We start from the raw sequence: 22154 nt of genomic DNA on the forward strand, positions 1-22154 counted from the left end.
ATAAGGCAAAATGAACAGACTAACTGAGTCTATTAGGAATTTTTAAAATAGGCTTTAATACAGGAAATAAGATTTATGACAAAGCTGAATAACAATCAGTTTCCTAGACCTGTATAAAATCTGGAACTATCCAGGGAGATGCACTGTTATGTACATTATTTGACAGAGCAACAGCTGAGTCTTTGCAGCAGCTCTGGCTCTGCAGCATCCTCCAGCTTCTGTTCCAACCCCAGTGTTCCTGACTGTTCTGAAAGCCAGCAGCAGCTCTCCAGACAGTGCCTTCCCACCTGGTTTGTTACACATAGTCTGTATTAAAATCATAGGCATCATCCTCATCTGCTGGTTTATCTAAGCTGAAGGACAGTGATCTGGAACGTTCATTTCCTGAGAAGAGATAATCATGTCTTAGTGAAAGCAGTACAAATCCTGGAGTTTCCAGAGCCCATCCTTAATCCAGGGCTCTGAATACACACCTGCCCTCTGCTCCTTGGGATTTGTAGGATTCGTTTGGCGTTTTCCAGGCTTTGCTTTTCTGGTGACCTGAACTTGGCTGTCCTACAAGTCAGAGGTCAGACATTATTTTAACATCATTAATGAAATCTCCTATGCAAATGAAACCTAACAGAGCCTGGGGAAAGTGTGGATGGCCCCTTGTATAGCTGAGCCCCACTGCTGAGGCTAAGTGACTTGGAACAATGTTGTTTCCTTAATTCAGGAAAAAAGCCCAGACCTAGTGAAACCCTCATTTACCTCTTTGACATCATCATCTTCTTCTTCTTCCACATCATCTTCATTATCATCACTTTCTGTGAATTCCTCTTCCTCCTCCTCCTCTTCCTCTTCTTCTTCCTCCTCCTTGCTTGTTTCCATGTTTCCCCACTTTGATCTGTCCTCTATCACTTTATTTTCCTCTATTGTCCCATTTGTCATTCCAGCTGACTGAAAAGCAATGCTGCTTGCTGGACTGGGGTGCTTTAAAGCTGCAGAAAGCACGGGAAGTGTCTGTTCAGTCCCTGTCATTCAGTACAGAGGTAATGCCCAGCCCCCAAGTGGGGACACTGAACTTCTGCCTCCTCCCTGCCAGGCAGGGGTCCCACACAGGGTTCTGCCATCAAGGCAAGGAAATTCCCTGAGAAAAGCTTTCCCTGAGGCATCTACAGAAAACTCCTTGGAGCTGGAAAACCTGGATTTGAGTATAGGTAAGTTTACCTAAGTGTGTTTAGTTTAGATAGCAGGAAAAAATTCTTTACTGTGAGGATGGTGAGACCATGGTACAGTCTTCCCAGAGAAGCTGTGGCTGCCCCATCCCTGGAAGGGGAGGGGGCTCTGACTAATCCAGTCTGAGTGAAAGGTGGCCCTGCCAACAGCTGGGGGTTTGGAACAAGATGGACTTCAAGGTCCCTTCCAACCCAGGCCAATCTGTGACGCTATGGTTAATGGTAGTTTATTACAGGAACAGTCCTACCTTGAACAGTGTTGCTGTTTTCTTGTTCTAGGTTATGTAAATTAAAGCCTTCCTGCATTTCAGCTATTTTTTGTTCTGTAAGATAGGGTGGTGGTTTCTGAGATCCTGGAGGTTGTGAGTAGTATTTTATTCTGGCTCTGAGAAAATAATAATCAGCATTAAAAAACAACTAAAGATAACACAGTTAAATCCCCGTATTTAAAAATAAAACACAGAGCACAAAGCTCTCAAACTAGTAAGTGTTTAACAGCAGTTCAAGAGATATTAAAATTTGACACTGAAGTTGTCAACCGTATTAAGGGGATAGCCCACTCCTGAGAGGAAAATGAAGTGGCACTTTGTCACCACAGATCACCTGCCTGTAAAAGCAGCTGAGTCACTTCAGCAAGGGAGATAGTCACAGTCAATTACTGAATCTGAGTTACATTTATTCCTACCCTCAGAATATAGGAACCACCCTAAATTTCCACAGAAAGTTTGCCATATCCTTTCCTGTCTAGAAGAGGACAACATGGACTTGGTATTTGAGAGGAAAGCAGATTTCCAATACAGAAACTGTTTATGGAATAATGTGCAACAGGTTCTCATTCTTCTCACGTATCCTTCACTACTTCAGAAAATTATCTGTGGATGGCATTCTCTAAATCTGTTTGACAATCCAGCTCCTTACCCAAGTGAAATGTGAGAAAGGAAGGGAAAAAAGCAGCCTCTCCTTTTTAAGTACTTCGATGGACTCAGCGCTTCTGCTGTGCTGGATTAATAGTGAGAAAAAGGTGAGCAGCACAGAGCAAAGTTCACAGCATACATACCCTGTCCAGTCACAAAGCACTAATTTAGCCATATTTTCTATGTCAGGAACACCTCCCTTTTTCAGCATGCCCCTCTTCTGAGCCAGTAAAGACAAAAACTCTTCAGGGTCCCTGAAATCTGGGATATTATAGTGCATCATTACCTAGGGCAAAAGAAAATGGCACATTTAGAAAGAGATGCCCATCTTTCTCATAGTTTTAGGAGTAAAAGAGCAAATAAAGTTGGATAACAGTGAGGAGAGAGTTAGAGAAAAGCTGTTTTTCTCAGGCATGTGGAAGTAAACATTAGAAAGCAAAATGCCTACTTCACCAACAAACTCATCTGCCATTCAAGCAGACTCGTGGGAGTGTAGACACAGTGTAGGTGCACAGTTTGTGGTAATTGGGAGTGGGGCTGGCCCAGCCTCATCCCCAGTGGGTGCAGCTGTGAGCAGCAGGTGAGCAGCACTGACAGCAATGAGCCATGGAGTGCCCAGGAGCACTGACCAACCACCAAAGGGAACACAGGGCACAGAGGTGCAACACATCAACAGGAGGGGATAAAAGGATGGGCTGAAGAACAAGAAGGGCAGATGCTTGAAGCCTTCTGAAGAAGTAAGGTGTTACTCTGTGTGGGCTGAAGCTTTCTGAAGTTGTGTGGGGATAGTCTGTGTTATTGTGGCTGTCTCAAATGTGACATGTGCTGCAACAGGACAGCACACCGGTCCGCAAAAACTCTTCTCAAAGAACTCAAAGGCAATTAGGCTTAGGTTAATTTGCTTTAAACTAGAGTGAAATCAGAGTTGGATCTGAGGTCTTCACTATAACCTAGGCAGCATACAAGCAGTGTCATCATTTTTCACTCTCTGATTGTGTGGTGATGAGGTCTTAAAAGCAATGCTGTTTTCTCCGGCTGTCAGGATCGTGGCATGCTGTTCTGCCTTCTGTTTGAAAGTATGAAGGATCACCCTTGGCATTGCCACTTTGCATGCTTAGGGAAAGCAGTTCAAAGACTATCAGAATTAGCTACAGCAAAATGAACTTTCATTACTGGGCCTAAGAAACCTACAGAGAACTCTGATGCAGTGAGAGATGTAGAAAAAAGATGGAGCTCACCTGCTGCTTACTGCAGTGATTTATTATGGCATTTACTCCTTCAAGCACATCTGCTGAGTCTGATCCTTCAGGGTCTATGATACTTCTCAAGGCCAGAGCGAGGGCACTGTTAGAAGGATCTGCAATTATACTTGGACTGTCCAGCATCTTTGTCTGCTTATCAAGGTGCACAGCTTGCATGGACCTGTTCAGAGGAAAACGCACTGTGAGCAGATATTAGTGAAGGACTGCTAATGGTGAGGGATGCAAGACACAAAGCTCAGTGTTGGATTGAATGTACTTCATACAGTCAGTTTCAATGTTTTGTCATCATGTGCTTTGTGTAGAATAGACATTTAAACAAACAAAACATCAAGTTTATACACTGTATCCCCTGGAAAGAGCTTGCATCATACATATCAATACCTTTCATCTTGCAAATTTTAATATGCATTTAAATCTGCACACTGGTGTGCTTTGCCCCTAATGGACTGAAACAAAACTCATGGTAACTGAAACACAAGAAACAAGGAAAGGAACAGCTTTGATCGGACTGAGCTTACTTGGTAACACCTCTTGTCAGGCCAACATTACAAGCACGCTTTCCTTTGAGACTGTTGATTATGCTGCTCTTTCCCACGTTAGGGAAACCTGAGGATAAAGCACATAAATCCTTTTAAGTTAAATAAGAAAACAGCTTTTTAACACCCATCAAAACAGCTTCTTCCAGGTATCTTTGCTAAGGTAAGCATCAGTGTGAGATCAGAGTTGGATCTGAAGTCTTCACAGAAGTAAGACAAAGAATGTATCCTCATTTCTCACACTTGTAGGATTTGTAGTGCTATGTTCTGTGGGATTTTTGTCAGGCATGAGGAAGGCAGTGCCAGTGGAGCACATATCCTGCCTTCTTTGGGCTCCCACAGATCCCTGTGGAAGTGTACCATGGATCCCTGGCGGCTGAAGTACTACAACACTGAGAGTCTTGGATCAAAGAACAATGACTGGAAAGCTCGTTAGCAAACCAGCTGTTAGCAGTTTTACCCAGTCCAGTAATACAGGATCCCAAAGCTTTATGGGAGAAGGAAACTCCTCCTGTTTCTCCAAACACTTACCTACCACCCCAACCTGAATGGCTCTGTCTTGGGTCTTGCCATACCCTTGAAGAAGCTTTAAAAGGCATTTGCTTCCAAAATACTGGGAGGTTTCTGAGAAATCAACACGTGCATGTCTTTTTGTGACCTGTTCCTGCTACAGGATTCAAAGGCAAAAAAACCCCATGGTCAGGAGCTATTAAGGAAGATAAAATATGGACACTTAGATTTATTCATCTACTGTAATTGCAGTGGTAAGAATTCCCCCACTGTACTGCAAAGCTTAGTGAAAGTATAAAGGCACATCCACCAGTCCCAGAAGTGCAATAAAAAACAGGGGAAAAGGAATTTTAAAGATGTTTCAACATGTATGACTGCAAACACATGACCTTTCCATGGGACAGCCTGCAGTGCTCTTACCATAGTCTTGTCCTTCATCATTGTTGCTGACTTAAAAGCAACAGTTGGAAACTCCTTCTTCAAATAATTCAACCATTTCTCTACGTTGTCCTTTGGCACTAAATCTGGAAAGAAGAGCAGTTCTTTCACTCCTTGAGTTAACCTTAACATGACAAATGCCCTTTGGCTGAGAACTCTAGTATAAAGTACTGGGTGCATTCCCTAAAGGCACACAGGGTCTCTGCCTTAGCAGAGCACATCACAATTACACTTCTGGCCTCTGTATTAGATTTTTAGTGTTGGGGTCTTGTTAGAAGACTTTGTAAGGTACAGAATGATGTTCTGTGAAGGATTACTCCACAATCCTTGCAAAGGCTACTTTACAACAAAGTTCCCTTTGCTCTTGGTATTTTATTTTCTTTACTTAGCTGCTGGTATTTGGTAATTTGCAGCCTTTTTAGTGAGCTCAGAGTTGGATCTCATGTCTTCAATGGAATCTCAGATTCCTTTAAAATCTTCATAGCTCACCTACCACAGAACCACAGTGCCAGTAACATTGTGAGAAAACCTGTATTTCTTACCAATTTTGTTCAGAACCAAGAGCAGCTTTTTGTTGCCTCCAGAGGAAGTGACAGCTTGCTCCAGCTGAGGACACCTGCAGCCCATTGGATCTCTGGCATCCAAAACCTCCAGAACCACATCTGAGGCCTCAAGCACCTGGGTCAGAAAAAAGACAAGACTTAAACAAGACATCACAGACTAGATGGCAACTCTGGTGTAGCTGTGGCTTACAAAAATAGTTGTTAACATTTCCTGTTGTAAAATCCCTTATTTCAGTGTTCCAGTTTCTCACAGACAAACTTTGTGTTCTAAGGAAAATAACAAATGATCTTATTGCTGACTCTCATATAGTGATATAAAAATAGTTAAAGTATTTCACCTTCATGAGCTCTCTGCAGAATGATTTCTTAGAATTTTTATTCAGCGGTTTTTTAGTCTTTCCTTTAGATTTGCCAGAGGATTCCTAAAGCAAATAAAAACAAAGGGAAATTATTTAAATGAGCACTAGTGTCTAATATTTGTGTGCATATTCAGCATGAAAATGCAACATGCTGCTTAAGAAGGTTCCATTTCAGGATGACTTCTACAGGTTCAAGAAATCAAAATTATACAGGACAGGACCCCTACCTGTCCCTCTGCTTTTTCCTTGATTGTGGCTGCATTCTTTTTAGCTTCCAGCTTCCTCTTCTTTTCATGCTCTTTCTGTCTGTTGAGCTTCTGCTTTTGTTTCAGTTCTTCAAGCTGATTGCAAACAAAAACCCAGGCCAGATAAAACATCTTTGAAGGTGATAAGAATGTTCTTTCTCCCCATTCCTGATCCAAGCTCCTCAGCCAGCTCAGTTAAAAGTCCTGGCTATCCAAGTGACTCTGGTAACATTTTTTTGCATCCTACCCAGAGGCAGCCATGCATTAGCTTGATCCCAAAGCAGCAGCTCTGCAGCCACCCCTGCAGCTGACAAATGTCACATTAGTCCACATTGCAGACAGCAGATCCCTATTTTCTGTGTAATCACATAATGCCATAATTTAACTCCCAGCACTCTGATGGGACATTTCTGTATCCCAGCACCACAGGGAATTCTGACTGCATTAGAAATGTCACTTCCAGCGTGTTCCCATGCACAGCTAGGAAACAAAGGTTAAAAATAAAAGAGCAAATCCTTTTTTGATTTGCTCATATTTCCAGCGTTGCACACTGTACAATGCTGGAAATAAATATATCGCTTTTCCAAAGCACGAGTCTGCTGGGACCATCTACCATGACTGCTCCTCTGAGTGCTCACTTATGCACACAAAGCTTCCTTAAAGAGACGGATGGTCTCGGTTTTTGCCCTCTTTACCACAAACTGTGTTTTACCCTCTGCTTTCTTTGCTCCGCTTCCCGCAGAAGCTCCTCCTTAAACGGCGCCGCACTGGGAATTCCGGGATCCTTCTTGGGCTTTTTGTGGCCGCGTTTCTTGGCCTCCTTCCGGACTTTTCGGTGGTGTTCTCTGATCTGAAACAGCACAAGAAACCCTCTCAGCCTAAGGCCCAAAACTGCAACGCGGCGGCCCCAGGACGGCCAAACGCGGCACCGGGGCCGGGCCTCACCTTCTTCTGGATCTTGTAGCGCTTGTGGCAGCTCAGCCTCTTGCTCGCCTTCCGCAGCTCTGCAACGCACCGCGCCCGTCAGCGCCGTGCACCGACACGCACATCCCCGCCGCCGCCGTTCCCCCGAGCCCCAGTCCCCGATTCCCGCCCCCTCGATCGCCGCCGCTCGCTTGGCCACGGGTGGCCGCCACCCCCCAGTGCCGGGCCGCCTCCCGCGCCCGCCCCGTCCCATCCCGGTGTCCGTCCCGGAGCCGCTCCCGGCGCTCACTCGGTCGCTTCATGGCGCCGCCACGTGCTCCCGCCGGCGGGCGCTGCCGTAAAGCGCGCCGGCGCTGCCCCGCCGGGGTGTCGCGCGGGCTCGGCGCGTTGGGCGGCCGGGCGCGCTTTGCGGCAGCGGCGGCGGCGGCACCGGCGGTGTCGGGACGGGCGGTACCGGCGGGACGGGACGGGCCGGGCCGGGCGGACCCCGCGCACCCACCCCGGGTCGGCCGCGGCTGCGGGAGGCGGAGCGGAGCCGGCGGGGTGAGCGGCGCGGGCGGGGCGCGGGCCGGAGCTTGGAGGCCGCTGCCTCCCTTTGTGTGGCGGCGCCGCCCGAGCGCACAGCGGCCCCGCCGTGCCGGGCCCGGGGCGCCGAGCGCCGCCCGCCCCTGTCACCCGCCCCGGGTTCGCGCCGCGTCGCCCGCTCGGGTGCGCCTCAGCCCATCCTTCCCGCCCTGTTCCCGCCATGCTCCCCGTCCCGGCGCCGGGCCGGGCCCGCGGGGTGACAACGGCCGCTCCCGGGGCGGGCCCGGGCACAGCGGCGGGTCCTGCCCGCGGTGGCGGCAGCGCGGGGCGGGCCCGGGACACGGTCTTGTCCTCCCGGAGCCGGGAAAGGGCTTCTCTTTGTTTCCTGCCGGGGATAACCCCTCAGCTCCCGAGCAGGGCTCCGCCGCCTCGGGACAATGACACATTCGGTGTCTTTGTTCCTTGTCCCTGTGTGGATAAAACGGTGGCTGTGTTGTCCCTCTCGCTTTTTCCCAGCTTTGCCCTTTTACCGTGCCTGGTCGCTGCCAGCCCCCTCTTCCCATCCCGCGGCAGCTTTTAGTGCGATCGGTAAACGGGGGAGATTCCGGCTGCGTTTCCCTCCCCTGTTCCCTTGGCTAAATTTACCGTGTTTCGTGTTTCTGATGAAACGTGGGAGATCTTGACAGAAACCGTGGTATCTATTGGTTTTTAGCTCTCTGCCTGGAGGCAGAAAATGAACCTATGGGCGCTAGAATGTTTTATTTTAAATGTATGATGTCCGACGTGTGTAAAACCTGTTGGTGTGGGGAGATTGGAGTGGGTGACACTTGCGGTCCTTCTGTACGGCTTTTGGGACAGACAGCCTTCCTTCCCCCGTTGTGTATATCAGTGTACACGTGAATTAGTAATGGCCAAAGCATTTCTTGCTGTGGTTTTGTGACATTTTTATGGCCGGTGAGGGAATTACCGAGGAGATGCTCGAGCTGCTGTTGCACTGGAGGTGCTCATTGATAGCAGTGGAGATTGTTGGTGTGGCTGTTGTGAGCCAGCAGTGCAATTGCAGAAGAAGCTCTGGGAGAGAGGTTATGCAGTAAAACTGTGTTTCTCTGCACAGCTGAGTTCTCTGAGCTTACGAGTGTGGCAGTTTAGGGAGAAGTTTGTGTTTTGGAGCCTCACCTTCAGTGAGTGTTACATCACCAAGTCTCTCACTGAGTGTTTGTGATGTTGTCCAGACTGATCTATGTTTTGCATGGTTATTAGAGGAGAAAAACACGTTTTGGAGGCTGTGTATGAGTGGTGAGGGTACCTTGATCACAGCAGTGTCAGAGTATGGCTGACAGCCTCAGCATTGTGTCCCGGACAGTGGACATGCAGCAGCTGATGTGCAGCCTGCAGGCAGGTGCTGGCTGGGAGGTTCTCCGATCTTTATTTCAGGATGGGACTGGACTGAGTGTACTCTTGGGTTCTTGGTTGAAGCAGAGTTATTGATTCTAGTAGTCCTTCCTGCCTTTCTTCCACAGCCCAGGGCTTGTGTTTCCCAGCATGTGCCTGGTGCAGCCACTCCAGACTGTCCCCCTCAGATGAAAATTGGAGGCAGTACCAAGGCTTGAGGCTGTTGTCAGTTCCCAAAATGAATTGTTTGCTGATAAACCACAGAGCTTCTCTGCATGTCCGTGTTATGAAAATGTCCAGCATGCTGAACAGGAAAAGAACCTCTCTGGGGTTTGATTGAAGGCAGGAGTTGGAAGAACTACAGAGAAGCGAACATTTTGCCATAAAATGGTTCTGTATAAAGAATCAGGCTTAGACACTGCATAGAAATTGAAACTGGTTTTTTAGTATATGGCTGCATATTTATTGCTTACTTCTGAGTGTAAAAATCTACTCTGCAGGGTGTTGGAGGTGCATCATCTGAGAGTTTATTAAGTGTTTGTTGACCTTAAGATTATGTTGTTATAAGCACTTTTCTGCTTTGCATTCTGTAACTTACAGCTTTCTGGTTTGTACTCTCAGGTCAGGTATCACTTCTGTTTACTTTCTGCTCTGCTTGATGAATCATTCTCTAGCAAGTGGCTGTGAAATCTGTAATGCATATTCAGGAACATTAGAGAAATGTATTTTTACTGTGACAATGACAGAAGTGTCTAGCATTCTGTGTACAAAATTACTTTGTAGAGTTTCTGCTGGGCTAAAAAAAGTTGCCTTCTGTTTCTTGCTTTTTTTCTCTGTCACTGTAATTATCCACTTTATTCTTTGATTTTATTCTTTATCTACCTACTCTGAATTTTCTTCCCTCTCTCTTTCCTTTTTCTTGTCTTCCAGTTGTTGCTGTACTAACACCATTACTGGTTTGGCACTCTTAGAGTGTCCCCTTCTCGCAGTATCTGTGCTTGCCCATCAGACACTATGAGGAGATTGGCTTTTCGAGGTGCTGGTTCTACTCTGGTAAATCTGGTAAATTATTGATTGTGTCTCCATCCCTCTGCCTTGGCCATTTGCTTTTCTTTTTCCTAACTGTTAATTATTCCTACCTTGTTCATCTCACGTGTGTGCCTGGAGTTATCTCTGTCTCTAACAAAAATGCTTTAACGCAGTTACATTGTGCTGCCATACCTTGTTAGTCATCTGAGTGCCTCCTGAAAGAAATCTCTGGATTTGGTTGGAAAATGGGAATAGGCTGGGATAGATGCATCTGTTCTGTCCTCAGCCTTTGAGATAGCCCCAAATAAAGATACTTTTCTGATGCTGTCACTGGAAGTTGGGCAAGAGCCAACAACTTGTTCATAAATTACCATAGTTGTTGGATGGTGGTTATTCATTTGTCACTGCTTGTGTTGGTAGATGCAAAACTATGGCCAAAAGAGGAGGGGGCTTTCCCTGCTTCTCCATGGTTGAGCCATTCATCCCACACATAAAGTGGGAGTGGGAGGTCCCATGGTGATCCAGACCTTCTTTTCACTTGAATGTAACACAAGGTATTCTGTGGCCCTTTTCATTTGTAATTTGTTTTGGTTGGTTGTTTTTTTTTTTTCTTTTCTGGTCTGTTTTTCGCGGTTTTTTAGTTTGACGTGGAATGAAGAGTTTTTACACCAAAACTGAGCATGTGTCTCTGTACAGCTTTTTTGTTGAAAACAGTGGTTCTTGCTTAGTTGCTGTGCATGGGATGGGGTACGAAAATGTAGAGCTTAAGAATATATTCTGTGAAGAGCTGCTAATTTAGTGTGAGCTCGGGGGTTTCTGGCCTTGCTGTCATTGGTGATTATAAAACTGTAGGAGCATTTTGATTTCCCTTTTTTACCGTTTGGAATTTCCACCAAGTCGGAGTTTACAGAAATAGCATTTGGCAAATGTATCATCAGAAGCTTTGCTAGCTCTGTGGGTAGCTCTGAGCAGAGGGTTTGGATGCAATGCCAGGGCTTTAAGAAGGTTTCTGTTCATTATAGAAGAAGTTGGATTCCATGGGTTCCAAGAGGCGAAGAGCTACCTCTCCTTCCAGCAGCGTCAGTGGCGGAGACTTCGACGACGCCCATCACTCCACCAATGTACCAGGCCCAAGCAGGAAGAGGAGGAGACTTTCCAACCTCCCAACTGTAGATCCTGTTAGTACCTTCTTCCTGATGGCACCTTTTTTCTTGGGGATACTGTATCCCTGTGTAGAATGTGCTGGACTGTAAAATTATTGACCATATGTAGAACATGTACACTGGTCCTGAATCGGTTCCTGCCTTGGCTGAGCTGTGTTTAGGACCTTGTTCAGCTTTGGCTTTGGCTTGGTTCTGGCTCACCACTTTCATGTTTTTCTTTGCTGTTTTGTTTTTACTGCTTTTCTCTTTTTGCTGATGATTTTAGCAGACGGAAGGATGTTGGAGAGTGAGCTGAAATCATAATGTGCAGAAGTAGAGAACTTTGTCTGCATAGCAAATGCCGAGGGCTGAGTGGGGAATAGCACAGGCAGTGATTGCTGAAATGTACAATGCCTCTGCTATGCCTTTGCATGAGCAGTCTAATGTTAATTAACTGCAGGGCAGAAGAACCCCTGTTGTTATTGTAGATGCCTGTAACTTGGAGAGAATTGCAGTGAATTAATTTACATGTTGGGTATTTTACTTAGAATTAGTATTGAAATAAAATTCCCTGTGTTCAAAAAATAAATGGAGATCCTGCACACTTGTCAGGTATCTGCTAAAGTGTCAGGTGCTCCAGTTGCTTCGCAGTCCTGCTTTAGGGTGTGCTGTGGATTGGCAGCTTGTCCTTCCCTTTGTAAGCAGACTTTTGTTTGTTACCTCCTTAAATTCTCTCCTTTTTCCTTATTTCATTGTTCTTGCCTTTCAGATTGCTGTCTGCCATGAGCTCTACAACACCATCAGAGATTACAAAGATGAGCAGGGCAGGCTCCTCTGTGAGCTCTTCATCAGGGCGCCCAAGAGAAGGTGAGGCCACAGGTCTGGTTAAATCTTGAACCTGAGATTTAATCAGGGAGAAGTGGAAATTGATAAATACTTCAGCAATAATTTGTGAAAAATCTGAGCTACATTTGTCATCATTTCACATCAGTGTTTGGTGTAATTATTCAATGGGATGTGCTTACATTGGTGCTCTTTTTCAGGAAAAAAAAAAAAAGGATACACTGAATTAATTTGTAATACCTGCTTAAAACATCCATGCCTTTGATTGTAAGATATTCTGTATAAGTGGTGGGATGTAATACTAAGGGCACAGCTTTGGAGGGTTAATAGAAGTGACCCTTGAAAATGCAGTAGCTAAGTAAGAGGCTGAATTTTCTCTTAAACTCAGAAAATTGAGGACAGTAGCAGAACATACATGAAGTGAGCTGACTGATAGAGCACTGTCCAGATCTTTTAGCTGTAACAGAAATGTATTGGAACTTTCTTCAGTTTATTTAGTCATAAACATGCACAAGCTTTAGTGCTGGGGTTTGGGTTTTACTGCTTGGAACATGATGCCTGTTTTTGTCATTGCAACAGAAATCAGCCAGATTATTATGAAGTGGTTTCTCAGCCAATTGATTTAATGAAAATCCAACAAAAGCTGAAGATGGAGGAATATGATGATGTGAATGTGCTAACTGCTGATTTCCAGCTTCTCTTTAACAATGCAAAGGCTTACTATAAGGTGAGCAAACTAAAGGCTCAAATCCATTGTAAAAGGAGTAGAGCTGTTCAGATTCTGCCTTGGTTTGGCCAAAACCTCTTCAGTTTAGGCTGAAGTATTATCGGTAAGAGAACAGCACATATTGCAGTTATTTGCATAAATTTCCATAATGTTGACTGTATCTTTCTAAAATGTCCTACTATAACAATTTTTCTGTGGAAAATCATAAAGTAATGTGGGGATGATCTTCATGTAGTTTTCCAGAAGAGGTCAAAAGCAAAAATGGAGATATAAACTGAGAAAAATATTCCTCTGTCAAAGCCTCCTCATTTTACAACACCCTCTGTGTTTACAGCACCCTCTCCACCTTTGAAATGGAGAAAGATTCCTTTTTTTTTTCCTTCTCAGAAGGAGAAGTTTATGCTAACAGCAAGCTTATGATGGGAGTGTTGAATCTTTCTCTTCCATTTGCCACTTAATAAAATGAAAAAAAAGGCACATTGACTGTCATGGTTAGTGATGATAGATGTGAATGTAATGTCTTCAAGACAACCCCCATGGCAATTCCCCCAAACTCTGTGTGTTTTATTACAGATACTAATGGGTTTTATTGCAGTTTGCATAAGGAATTGGGGAAAAGTTGGGTTAATATTGTTTAATGAAAGGCTATGTTAAATCCATAAACCAGTGAAATTGTATGTGCTGAATGAGGTGATACAGCAAATCTAAACCTGCTAATATTGCCATTCACATATCTTTGACTTTGGAGACAATCCAAATGAGTTCCTTCTGAATAACCCAGCTGGGGTAGCCAGGTGACATCCAGAAAGGCAGTGTTTGTTTCACTTGTGTGTGTGTGCAGTAGCTTCTTGAAAACAGTCAGATTTATGGGTTAATGCATTTGCACATTCTGCTTCCAGGAGGAAAAGTACAAAGATTTCCAAATCCATTTTGTACTCCTGGAGCTTTGCAAGGCACTCAGTGTGAAAACCCCAACATTAATGGGTTGGTGGCAGAAGAGAATGATTGGGGTTTTACAGAGTATGTGCTGCCTTTGCCTGTAGAATTGTGGGCTCAAAATTTAACTATGTCATAGAGATCTCACATTAGACTAAAAATAGGTATCCATTATTGCAGGATGAAGGAATGTTGGCATTTCCAGAGAATTATGGAGCTGTGGCACAAAATCTTAACCTCTTCTTCTTTTCACCTTTTACCTTCCCCAGGCAGCTCCATGGCATGGACAAACCAGGGACAATAATTGTCAAGGTCTTTATTCCAGCAGATGTTTTATAGGCAGTGCTCCAGCAGAGCAGCAGCCTTTGGATTTTTTTGTATTCCTGGTCAAGTCTCTCACTCCTGAACATCTTGCATTAATACAGAAGGAAGCAGATTTGTGGAGCAGGATACCCTTAAAAATCTGCTCTTCATAAGCAACATCTGGTCTAATGTGCTGAGAATATTTAAGCCTAATAAGGCAAGATAAGGAACACTTCTCATGTTGGTTTCTCATTTGTATTACAAGCTGTCAGAGGTTGAGAGAGTGAAGTAAGAAGAGTGCAATCAGCAGTAATAAGGTGACATTATCAGCAGGAATACCTGAAATAGAGACTAAATGACAGAGGAAAGGGAAGGAAAAATACATGGGTAGAAAAGCTCTTTGTTCTGAGTAGTGGTAATAGGCACGTGCTTGTTTGCCACTACCAGCTCTGTATTTTTAAAAGTTAATTTTATAACTAATGCTTCTACCTCTTCTAAAAGATGAGGTATCCAGAGGTGTACCCAGGTGGTAACATGTTGTCATGTTCTTTGGAATTGCCCAGTTAATGCTGAGTGTAAACCATTGCAGTGCTTTCAAAGATATTTACTGGCATTCTTCTATAGAAGTTAATTTTCAAGTGCCACGCAATGACAGCAGTATTGCCTTAAATCAGATTTCTGGCATACTGAAATTTAATCTGTTTTAAATGCTGGTGGTGTACTTCAACAAAAGCCAGTGATTTCTCCAGATTCATCTAGTTGGTTTGTCCAAGCCTCAACCCAGCTAGTTTTATTGCAAAGTTTTCTGAAAGACTTGGATGCTTTTGAGTGATACAGGTTATATTTTCTAAGGCTTATTGTGATTCTTAACTCCTCTGTCAAAGAACAAATGAAGCAGGAATTTCCCAAGTTTTCTGTTACTCATATTTAATAACTTTCAGCTGATAACTTACAAATTTCCCCCAGATGAGAATGCCCTGAATTTTGACTGGAATGTTTGATTTGTTTTTGCAGCCAGATTCTCCTGAATATAAAGCTGCCTGCAAACTGTGGGAGCTGTATTTGCGCACAAAAAATGAATTTGTTCAGAAAGGTGATGCTGAGGATGACGATGATGATGAGGAAGGACATGACAATCAAGCAAATTCTGAATTAGTAAGTGTGGGCATGACAGCTGCAGAAGGGAGGCTGTAACTGTGGATGTCAGCCAACTCTGAGAGGGTGAAATTCGTTGAGTAAGATTTTCATTGTTAAATTATGTCCCAAAGGGTATTTCTTATGCAAGTTTATTAGTTAATCACTTCACAGCATTGTATGTGTGTTTCACTTTTGCCTTGCAAAAAAAGCTGTGAGGGTTTCTGATATGGGTAAAGCATGGCTCTGGTTTAGTTGGAATAATATGAAGTATGCTTGAGTTCATGCCAACACTGAGGTTTGTTGCAAGCAAGATTCATGTCTAATGACATCAGTTATCAGCCAGTGCCCCATTCAGTCAGTGCAGCTGTTCCTGGAGTGTTATGAGAAGAAATTTGGGCTAATCTGGTTTTTATGATGTTGGGATGCACATTTTCAGTAACTTTGATGTGTGTCTGACAGTCTGCAGTGTAAAGCTGAAATTCGAGGTTTTTAGTGTACCTTTACCTGCATAAACAATATTGTCTTCAAAAGTTGCATCTGTATTTTGTAGCTGATTTTTTCTGCCTTTGAAGTATTCAGCACAACTTGAAGCCCTGCACTCTGGCTGCTGTTGAAACTTTCTGTAATTTTTGTTTCTTACATTAGTCATCTCCAGGTTACCTGAAGGAAATTCTGGAACAGCTTCTTGATGCTATAGCTGTTGCCACAAACCCCTCAGGACGACTCATAAGTGAACTGTTTCAGAAACTTCCTTCTAAAGTGGTGAGTATTTATTAATGTAGGTTGTGTGCTAAGTTGGAAGCCTGGACATTTCTGTAACTGATGTTACAGGCTCTGATGGCCACGCTCAGGGTGCAGCTCTCTGTTTCAGTGGCAAATTCCACCTGTTTGTACTGCTCTGTTTCAGAACAGTGGTGTTCTGTTTTTGTGGTGAAAGTTTTAATCAGCAGAATAAATATTCTGAAAACCATCACCATGGATTTGATTTTCAATCAGAACTGGTCCCTTATGTCAGTTTATTGATGAATTATAATTGCCTTGTATCTGCCTCATTTGAGGCTTACGCTGTTCTTACCTTCAGTTCATCTAATGGCTTGTTCTGTGAGCTGTTAGAACAAAACCTTTGTGACTGTTTATAGTAATACCTAAATTATTTCTGTTTTTCAGCAATATCCAGATTATTATGCAATAATAAAGGAACCCATAGATCTTAAAACCATTGCCCAGAGGATACAGGTATGAACATATTAATGTGTCGGGGTACAGCCTTTTTTAACAGTAAGCATTCCAGAATTGTTAGAAGTCAGGATTTATGGTAGCACGAAGGCAGTGTGTTTTCCCTCTGCTATTAAAAAACCTGCACACTGTGGTGATTCAATGTTCTGTGCTGGGTTAGTGCTGCAGAAGTTGCTATATGGAAGATCAGGCATTGTGAGCTGTGGAGTGCTGGCTTCAAGCCAGAATATCTCGGGTTCCTTGATGTTTAATGGCTTAAAGCAGTTCCTTGACAAGTGCTGCTCATGTAAAACATTGGAGTACTGAGGCTTGGTTGTGCATTATCATCACCTACTTCTGTTCTAGTGCTATAAATAGATGTTTTGTACTGATGCATTTTTCATCTTACTTCTCCAATAATTTGAAATACTGTTCTGTAATTCTAGCATTTTGTATAGTAGGGATGGGACATAGACTGATTGAACTAGAGAATAAAGTTAAAACAGCATTTTGTCAGAGCTCTTCAAAGTAAAGATAGTATGATCTATTAAGCATTTTTTCAATCTTAGCATTCATGAGCTTTATAAAGACTTAGCATATATGTATGCTACTGTCCTTGATTACTTTTTGCAGATACTTATCTGTTGTCTTTACAAATCAGTTGCTTTTCTATGAACATTCCCTTTATTGAATATGAATTCCTTTGCTTTTCACTATTGGCTTAGTTCTCATGCTGTCTGAAGGTTGCCACTTTAACCAGTTCTGCTTCTTGTTGTATAGAATGGAACTTATAAAAGCATTCATGCCATGGCCAAGGACATAGATCTTCTGGCAAAGAATGCCAAAACCTACAATGAGCCTGGATCCCAAGTATTCAAGGTTAGTTTCAGTTGCTCATAGTGTGATTTGGGTTCAGATTTTCTTGACTACTTTCTATGCTGGTTGATCCTTAAATAATTCTTGAATATAAGGCTCTCAAGACCCTGATTTCATTTTTTTAATAGCTTTTAGTGGGTTTTTCTTTTTTATATTGCTTTTAGCAGAATTGGGGTGCAACAATGACAAAAAATGAGCCTGAAGCTGCTCAGGTCTTCTATTCAGTTTTTTCAAGCCACTGTAAAAATACTGTGTGGGAGTATTTCAGGCAGACTTTGTTCCATGCTTCATTTCTTGTGCAAAATTGTTTAATATCTAAATGTAAAAACACCTTAATTTTTGTTTTAGATAGCTGGATATATCTGATTACAATATTGTTCTCTTTCAACATTAAACAAAAAAAAATCTTTTCATTGACAGGATGCAAATGCAATTAAAAAGATATTTAATATGAAAAAGGCTGAGATTGAGCACAGTGAGTTGGCCAAGTCAAGTCTCCGAATGAGGTACTGCAAATAGACTTCTTTCTATAATCTCATATGAAAACCTCTATTGACATTCCTTTAATTGTGCTGTGGAGAGTATAGTGGGAAATAATGTCTTGAAAACTTAGATTAGTGTTGTTTTATAAGTTGTACATTGGTTAAAATAGTTTTTGAAAGAAAGCTTTTTTCATTGAAATACGTCTACGGTGAAATATTTTTGTGATGTACTTGATTATGAAAAATACTGTCCGTGGATGTTTAATAAGTTATGGCCAACTTCCACCACATGTTTATAAGTTAATAACAGAAAATGAATAGTGAGGAACAAGATGCTTTGTTTTGTTGAAAAGTGCTGGATATTCTTGAACCTTGTTAGGAACGGAAACCAAAGGGCTCACAGTTAGGGGCAGAAACATAGGAACAGAACCTTGGACAAAAGATACTTAGAGGGAAATCCACTCATGTTTGAAAAACAATTTTAGCTATGAAGAGAGGCACAGGAACCTGAAGATCCAGATTTATTAATCAGTGCAGCAGAGATTTGGCCCTGAATATGCAGGTATAAAACACTTGATGAAAGTTGACAGCTCTATTTGTTTCATGGGGTGATTTTACTTAGGAAACAGCATTTTCTTCCTGTGAAAATCCATAGTGTACAGAGAAGTGATGCAGTCATTATAAATGTTTCTTAAGTGAAATGCAATTAAATTTCTTCTCATAAAAACATTTTATTTATGAGCAACACTCAAGAGTAGGCTTAGATATTATTTGCCAATGTGAGCTGTGTTTGAAAACTTACAAGGTGGAATCTCTTTATCTGTTGGAGCTGTTTACTGGTATTTGGTGCTGGGAAAACACTGTTGGCATTTCCTGCCAAGGTTTGTATGGTACAACTGGAAACACTGTCACTGCCTTACTTAACTGAAAGGCAGTTTAATTTTTTCTGTGTATATGGTGTCAGTATTAGAAGTGTTGCCTAGAATTATTGTGTGAAAGAAGTGGAAGTTGAATTTTACTGCTTGATGTTTTGAGAAGTGTTTTTTTTGATTGGTTTGTTCAGCATTAGCATCCTTCCCATGGTTGGGTGAGTCATTGTTGGAGCATATAAAAATAAAAAGCAGAAATACTCTTTAAGGAGTAATTCCTGACACATAGGTGAATAATTCTCCTTCATAAAAGTATGTGTAGTGCCAGAAGATTTGGATTCCACAGACACTGAACATCCATATGTGTTTGCTTTGCAGTAACTAGAATTACACAGAAGCACTGAGGTTTTCTGTTTAAATTGTGATTGTATTTTATTTTTCTCACTGTGTTGGCCATTGGTGAAGCTCAGCATGTCAGGGTGTGTGTCATATTTATTTCTGAGGCTCAATGGTTTTTCTTTAAAATCTGATTGTATAAGAAGGGATGACAGATAAATCACACTGATATTTGTTAGCTGAATTCCTCTCTTGCACTGCCAACCCATTTCCACTTCTTAGCTGCCTTATTCTAGATGTTCCTCTTGTGTATTGTGTTCTCAACAGACCTTCAAATCCTGAAGTAATCTATCAGAATCATTGACAGCTCCCTTCTTTGTTTCTCTGACTTGGGGGCAAAAAATAATGCCTGAAGCAGGCTACAGTAATACTGGGCTGAATGCAGAAAAAATTGGGATAAGAGAAGTGTCATGAAAACCAAACCTTTCACCTGCTCTTGTGTATTTCACTGGCTGCTTTTTCTGTTGAACCATTCTTTTGTTGTTGTTGTTTGTTTCTTTCTCAAGAATCTGCTTCACAGAATCATTATTTTTATTTAAATTCCTAAATGTTTAATTGTCTTAAAGGGGAGTTCTTTACCTATTGCTGATTTGGGTAAAACTCCCTCATCAGTTCACTTCAAGTGCATTTTCTATATTTTTCTTCTGAATTTGCATCTGTTGTTCTTTGTCATTTATGGCTCAAACTCAAATCATCATAATGCTACCAACCTAAGCTTTATATGTTGCCCCTGTGTCAAAAATCATGGTTTTTATTGCAGAGCCCATTGTCTCCTTTGCCATCCTAAACTGCTCTTTGTGGGTGCATTTAACTGTCCTCCCTTAAAGTGACAAAATTGAATTGTTTGATAATGTGCTCTGTCAGCCAACCTGACAGTGACTTTAAGTGTTGATAAAACATGACTGGACCTGTATGATTGGCTTTATCTGGATGCTAAGGAACATTTTGTTGGCTGCTTTCACTGCTATTTAGGCTGAGCTGTGTGTACAGCTATCAATGCTTGAGCTGAATGTTACTTTCCTCTGACGTTATAAACAACATCTACATAAATGCTGGAGCACTGAAAGGATCTCACTAATCTTTCAGCTTCCAAACATCTGTCTCTGAACTTTTTGGCTGATCTATCAAAGTGATTCTGTAAAAAACTTTTTTTTCTTGCTGCATCTTTTCATGGGTTTAAGGTGGGCCTGTTTTTTTTCCTCCCCCCTTTCCTTGGCTTGCCTCTCCTGCCTTAAGGACTGCATCAAATTTGGCTGCTTCCAAGCTGACAGGTCCTTCCTCACAGGGTAAAGGCAGTGTTGGGGATGAGAGAAATTCTTCTAACAAATATTATCGGTAAGTAAATTGTGCCCTTGGAGGAAAAGCTGGGTGCTCATCCTATGGAAATGCTAAATTTTGTTTGATTTTTCTTCCTCATACCTGCTGTGCTGCTGGGCTTTGGATTAGGATGAGATTAATGCTGATAAGACACTGATAGTGTGGTTATTGCTGACTGGGGAGTGTGTGCAGTCCATACTGGCAGTGCTCCATGGGGGTGCCTACAGCAGCTGACACTGCAGCACAGGGATAAAACCACCTGGGCTGCTCAGCTGTGCCTGGATGCTGCTGCTCAGGCACAGAGCCTGGTTGTGAAGATGCCTCATGTAGGTGCTGAAGGGCTGGGCCACTGAACAGCAGCACAGCAGCCAGGCTGGCTCAGGGTGCTGAGCCTGGAGTGCCCTTGTGGATCTGCACTGCCAGTGGGAAGGTGAATTACAGCTCCAGGGGCCTTTGGGAGGAGGTGCTACAAGTGGATGTACTCATGATCCAGGTGTGGTATTGCAATAAAAATGGCCCAGGTCAATGAAGCCTTTTTGGTGAAAAGAGGGAAAGCACAGCGAGGACAGAAGCAGAATGGCTTCATCAGGCAGCAGCCCGACACCAGCACTGCTGCCCTGCAGGACTGCAGGGACAGATGGAAGCCAAAGTCATGGACTAAAGGAGCTCAGTGGATGTTTTAGAGGGATGGCCCACACACTAGGAAATGGTATCTGTGTGTTTGTATCACAAGGCAGAAAAGGATGTGTAGGAGAGTGCAGGGCCCAGGCATGCCCTCAGCCCATCTGCTTTTTCCCAGTCTTCACTTGGCTCCTGCAGGACATGGCTGAGCCCATTTCTGGAGCTGCCTATAGAGCTGATCTTGTAAAAAGGCAGAGAATGTCAGGCATAGCTTATATAGTGTGGTATGAATGCTGTGCCCCAGGTTTGGGACAAAAGAGAGGGATGCTGAAGAAGTCCAGGTGAGACTGTAGCCAGTGTGGATGCCAGTTTAATCCACCTAAGCATAGGAGGCTGCTTCATGTGCAGGCACTGTGTGTGCTGAAATTGCCAAGGGTGGGGATGAGGGAATGGGAGATAGAATATACAGTGTGTTGAATTCTTTCCTGTAGACAAATCCCAATAAAACAGGATCAAAAAACAAAGTTATTAATTGGGAGAGACTTCTTATCATTCCCCTTCTCTTACAATGAATCAACTACTCAAGTGTACAAAACAGGATAGAAGGCAGTAGGCTGGACCTCAGTTTTCTGACTGTGTTGGATGGACCAGCTCATAAAATAGAGGCAGACTCATGGCTTGGTAAGAATTTCTTCAGTTAAAAGCTCTGACCTTCTTTACTCAAAGCAGTGTTCCTGCTAATGGAATCATGACTTGTTTGCTCACACACTCTGGGTGACTGTTAATGGTTAATGTGATAACCTTTTCCTTTTTTTTTTTTTTTTTTTTTTTAATTTTCTCCTTTTTTTTATTTTTAATTTTTAAAATTCCTTTACTTTTTCTCTTTCATAGTAACAAAAGATCAGCCCAAGGGGATCGTTTATCAGCAATAACCATGGCACTGCAATATGGATCAGAGAGCGATGAGGATGCAGCTTTGGCTGGTAGGAGCTGAAATGCAGTTTCTCTAATTCCTTTCGTTAAAATGTTCACAATGACCAAATCTGTAAAGCTCCTGATAAACTCAGATACATTTATTTCAAAAATATTTTGTACTCAGCGTGTAATTCCTTTTGACTCTTACAGCTAGTGAGATAGGGTGTAGGCCAAACTTGCTGGCATACTTTGAATTTTCTGTGTGTTTTCAAGTACATTTACTCAAGCTTTAGGGAGCTGTTTGTTGGTTTTATTCCTTTTAAAATGGAACAGAAGAGGAAATACTGGAGAAGACATTGGCTACTCCATGCAGCAAAAGAGATTGGTAGTGCTGGAATTGTTTCTTTGTTTAATTTTTTTGTTTACATTTTTTCTTCATTGATGTTGAAAGATGCACCTGT

The 22154-nt window shown here is 42.8% G+C and overlaps 2 protein-coding genes and 3 non-coding genes across 20 annotated transcripts in view; 1 reads left to right on the plus strand and 4 right to left on the minus strand.

Annotated features, from left to right (window-relative positions):
• Positions 1–36: 36 nt before the first annotated feature.
• On the minus strand, positions 37–7341 carry GNL3 (G protein nucleolar 3). The gene is made up of 15 exons (XM_030956534.1): positions 7258–7341; positions 6990–7048; positions 6757–6894; positions 6027–6140; positions 5779–5862; positions 5420–5555; positions 4860–4963; positions 4461–4596; positions 3912–3999; positions 3370–3553; positions 2275–2417; positions 1466–1602; positions 751–980; positions 474–555; positions 37–384 (listed from the first exon to the last, which is right to left on the minus strand). Exons 1-15 carry the CDS (start codon positions 7268–7270, stop codon positions 296–298), a joined length of 1737 nt encoding a protein of 578 aa, XP_030812394.1. The 5' UTR covers positions 7271–7341; the 3' UTR covers positions 37–295.
• On the minus strand, positions 3619–3694 carry LOC115908489. The gene has a single exon (XR_004061116.1). It is a non-coding gene; the product is annotated as a small nucleolar RNA SNORD69 (small nucleolar RNA).
• On the minus strand, positions 4098–4168 carry LOC115908488. Its single transcript, XR_004061115.1, has one exon. It is a non-coding gene; the product is annotated as a small nucleolar RNA SNORD19 (small nucleolar RNA).
• LOC115908487 lies at positions 5292–5364 on the minus strand. The gene has a single exon (XR_004061114.1). It is a non-coding gene; the product is annotated as a small nucleolar RNA SNORD19 (small nucleolar RNA).
• A 41-nt stretch (positions 7342–7382) lies between the features above and the next one.
• Positions 7383–22154, plus strand: part of PBRM1 (polybromo 1) — a 56568-nt gene continuing 41796 nt past the window's right edge. For 3 of the 16 annotated variants that reach the window (XM_030956432.1, XM_030956433.1, XM_030956443.1), the window contains exons 1-11: positions 9900–9947; positions 10937–11092; positions 11826–11923; positions 12479–12626; positions 14880–15020; positions 15648–15764; positions 16170–16238; positions 16998–17096; positions 17514–17599; positions 20077–20175; positions 21670–21761. In XM_030956432.1, the coding sequence (XP_030812292.1) occupies positions 9900–9947; positions 10937–11092; positions 11826–11923; positions 12479–12626; positions 14880–15020; positions 15648–15764; positions 16170–16238; positions 16998–17096; positions 17514–17599; positions 20077–20175; positions 21670–21761 (1153 nt within the window). Of the gene's footprint in view, positions 7512–9815; positions 9948–10936; positions 11093–11825; positions 11924–12478; positions 12627–14879; positions 15021–15647; positions 15765–16169; positions 16239–16997; positions 17097–17513; positions 17600–20076; positions 20176–21669; positions 21762–22154 lie in introns of those variants that run through there. The other 13 variants (XM_030956446.1, XM_030956431.1, XM_030956440.1 and 10 more) reach the window with 11 other exon arrangements.

The sequence above is a fragment of the Camarhynchus parvulus genome, chromosome 12 (assembly GCF_901933205.1).
Source record: "Camarhynchus parvulus chromosome 12, STF_HiC, whole genome shotgun sequence".
NCBI classification, from domain to species: domain Eukaryota; kingdom Metazoa; phylum Chordata; class Aves; order Passeriformes; family Thraupidae; genus Camarhynchus; species Camarhynchus parvulus.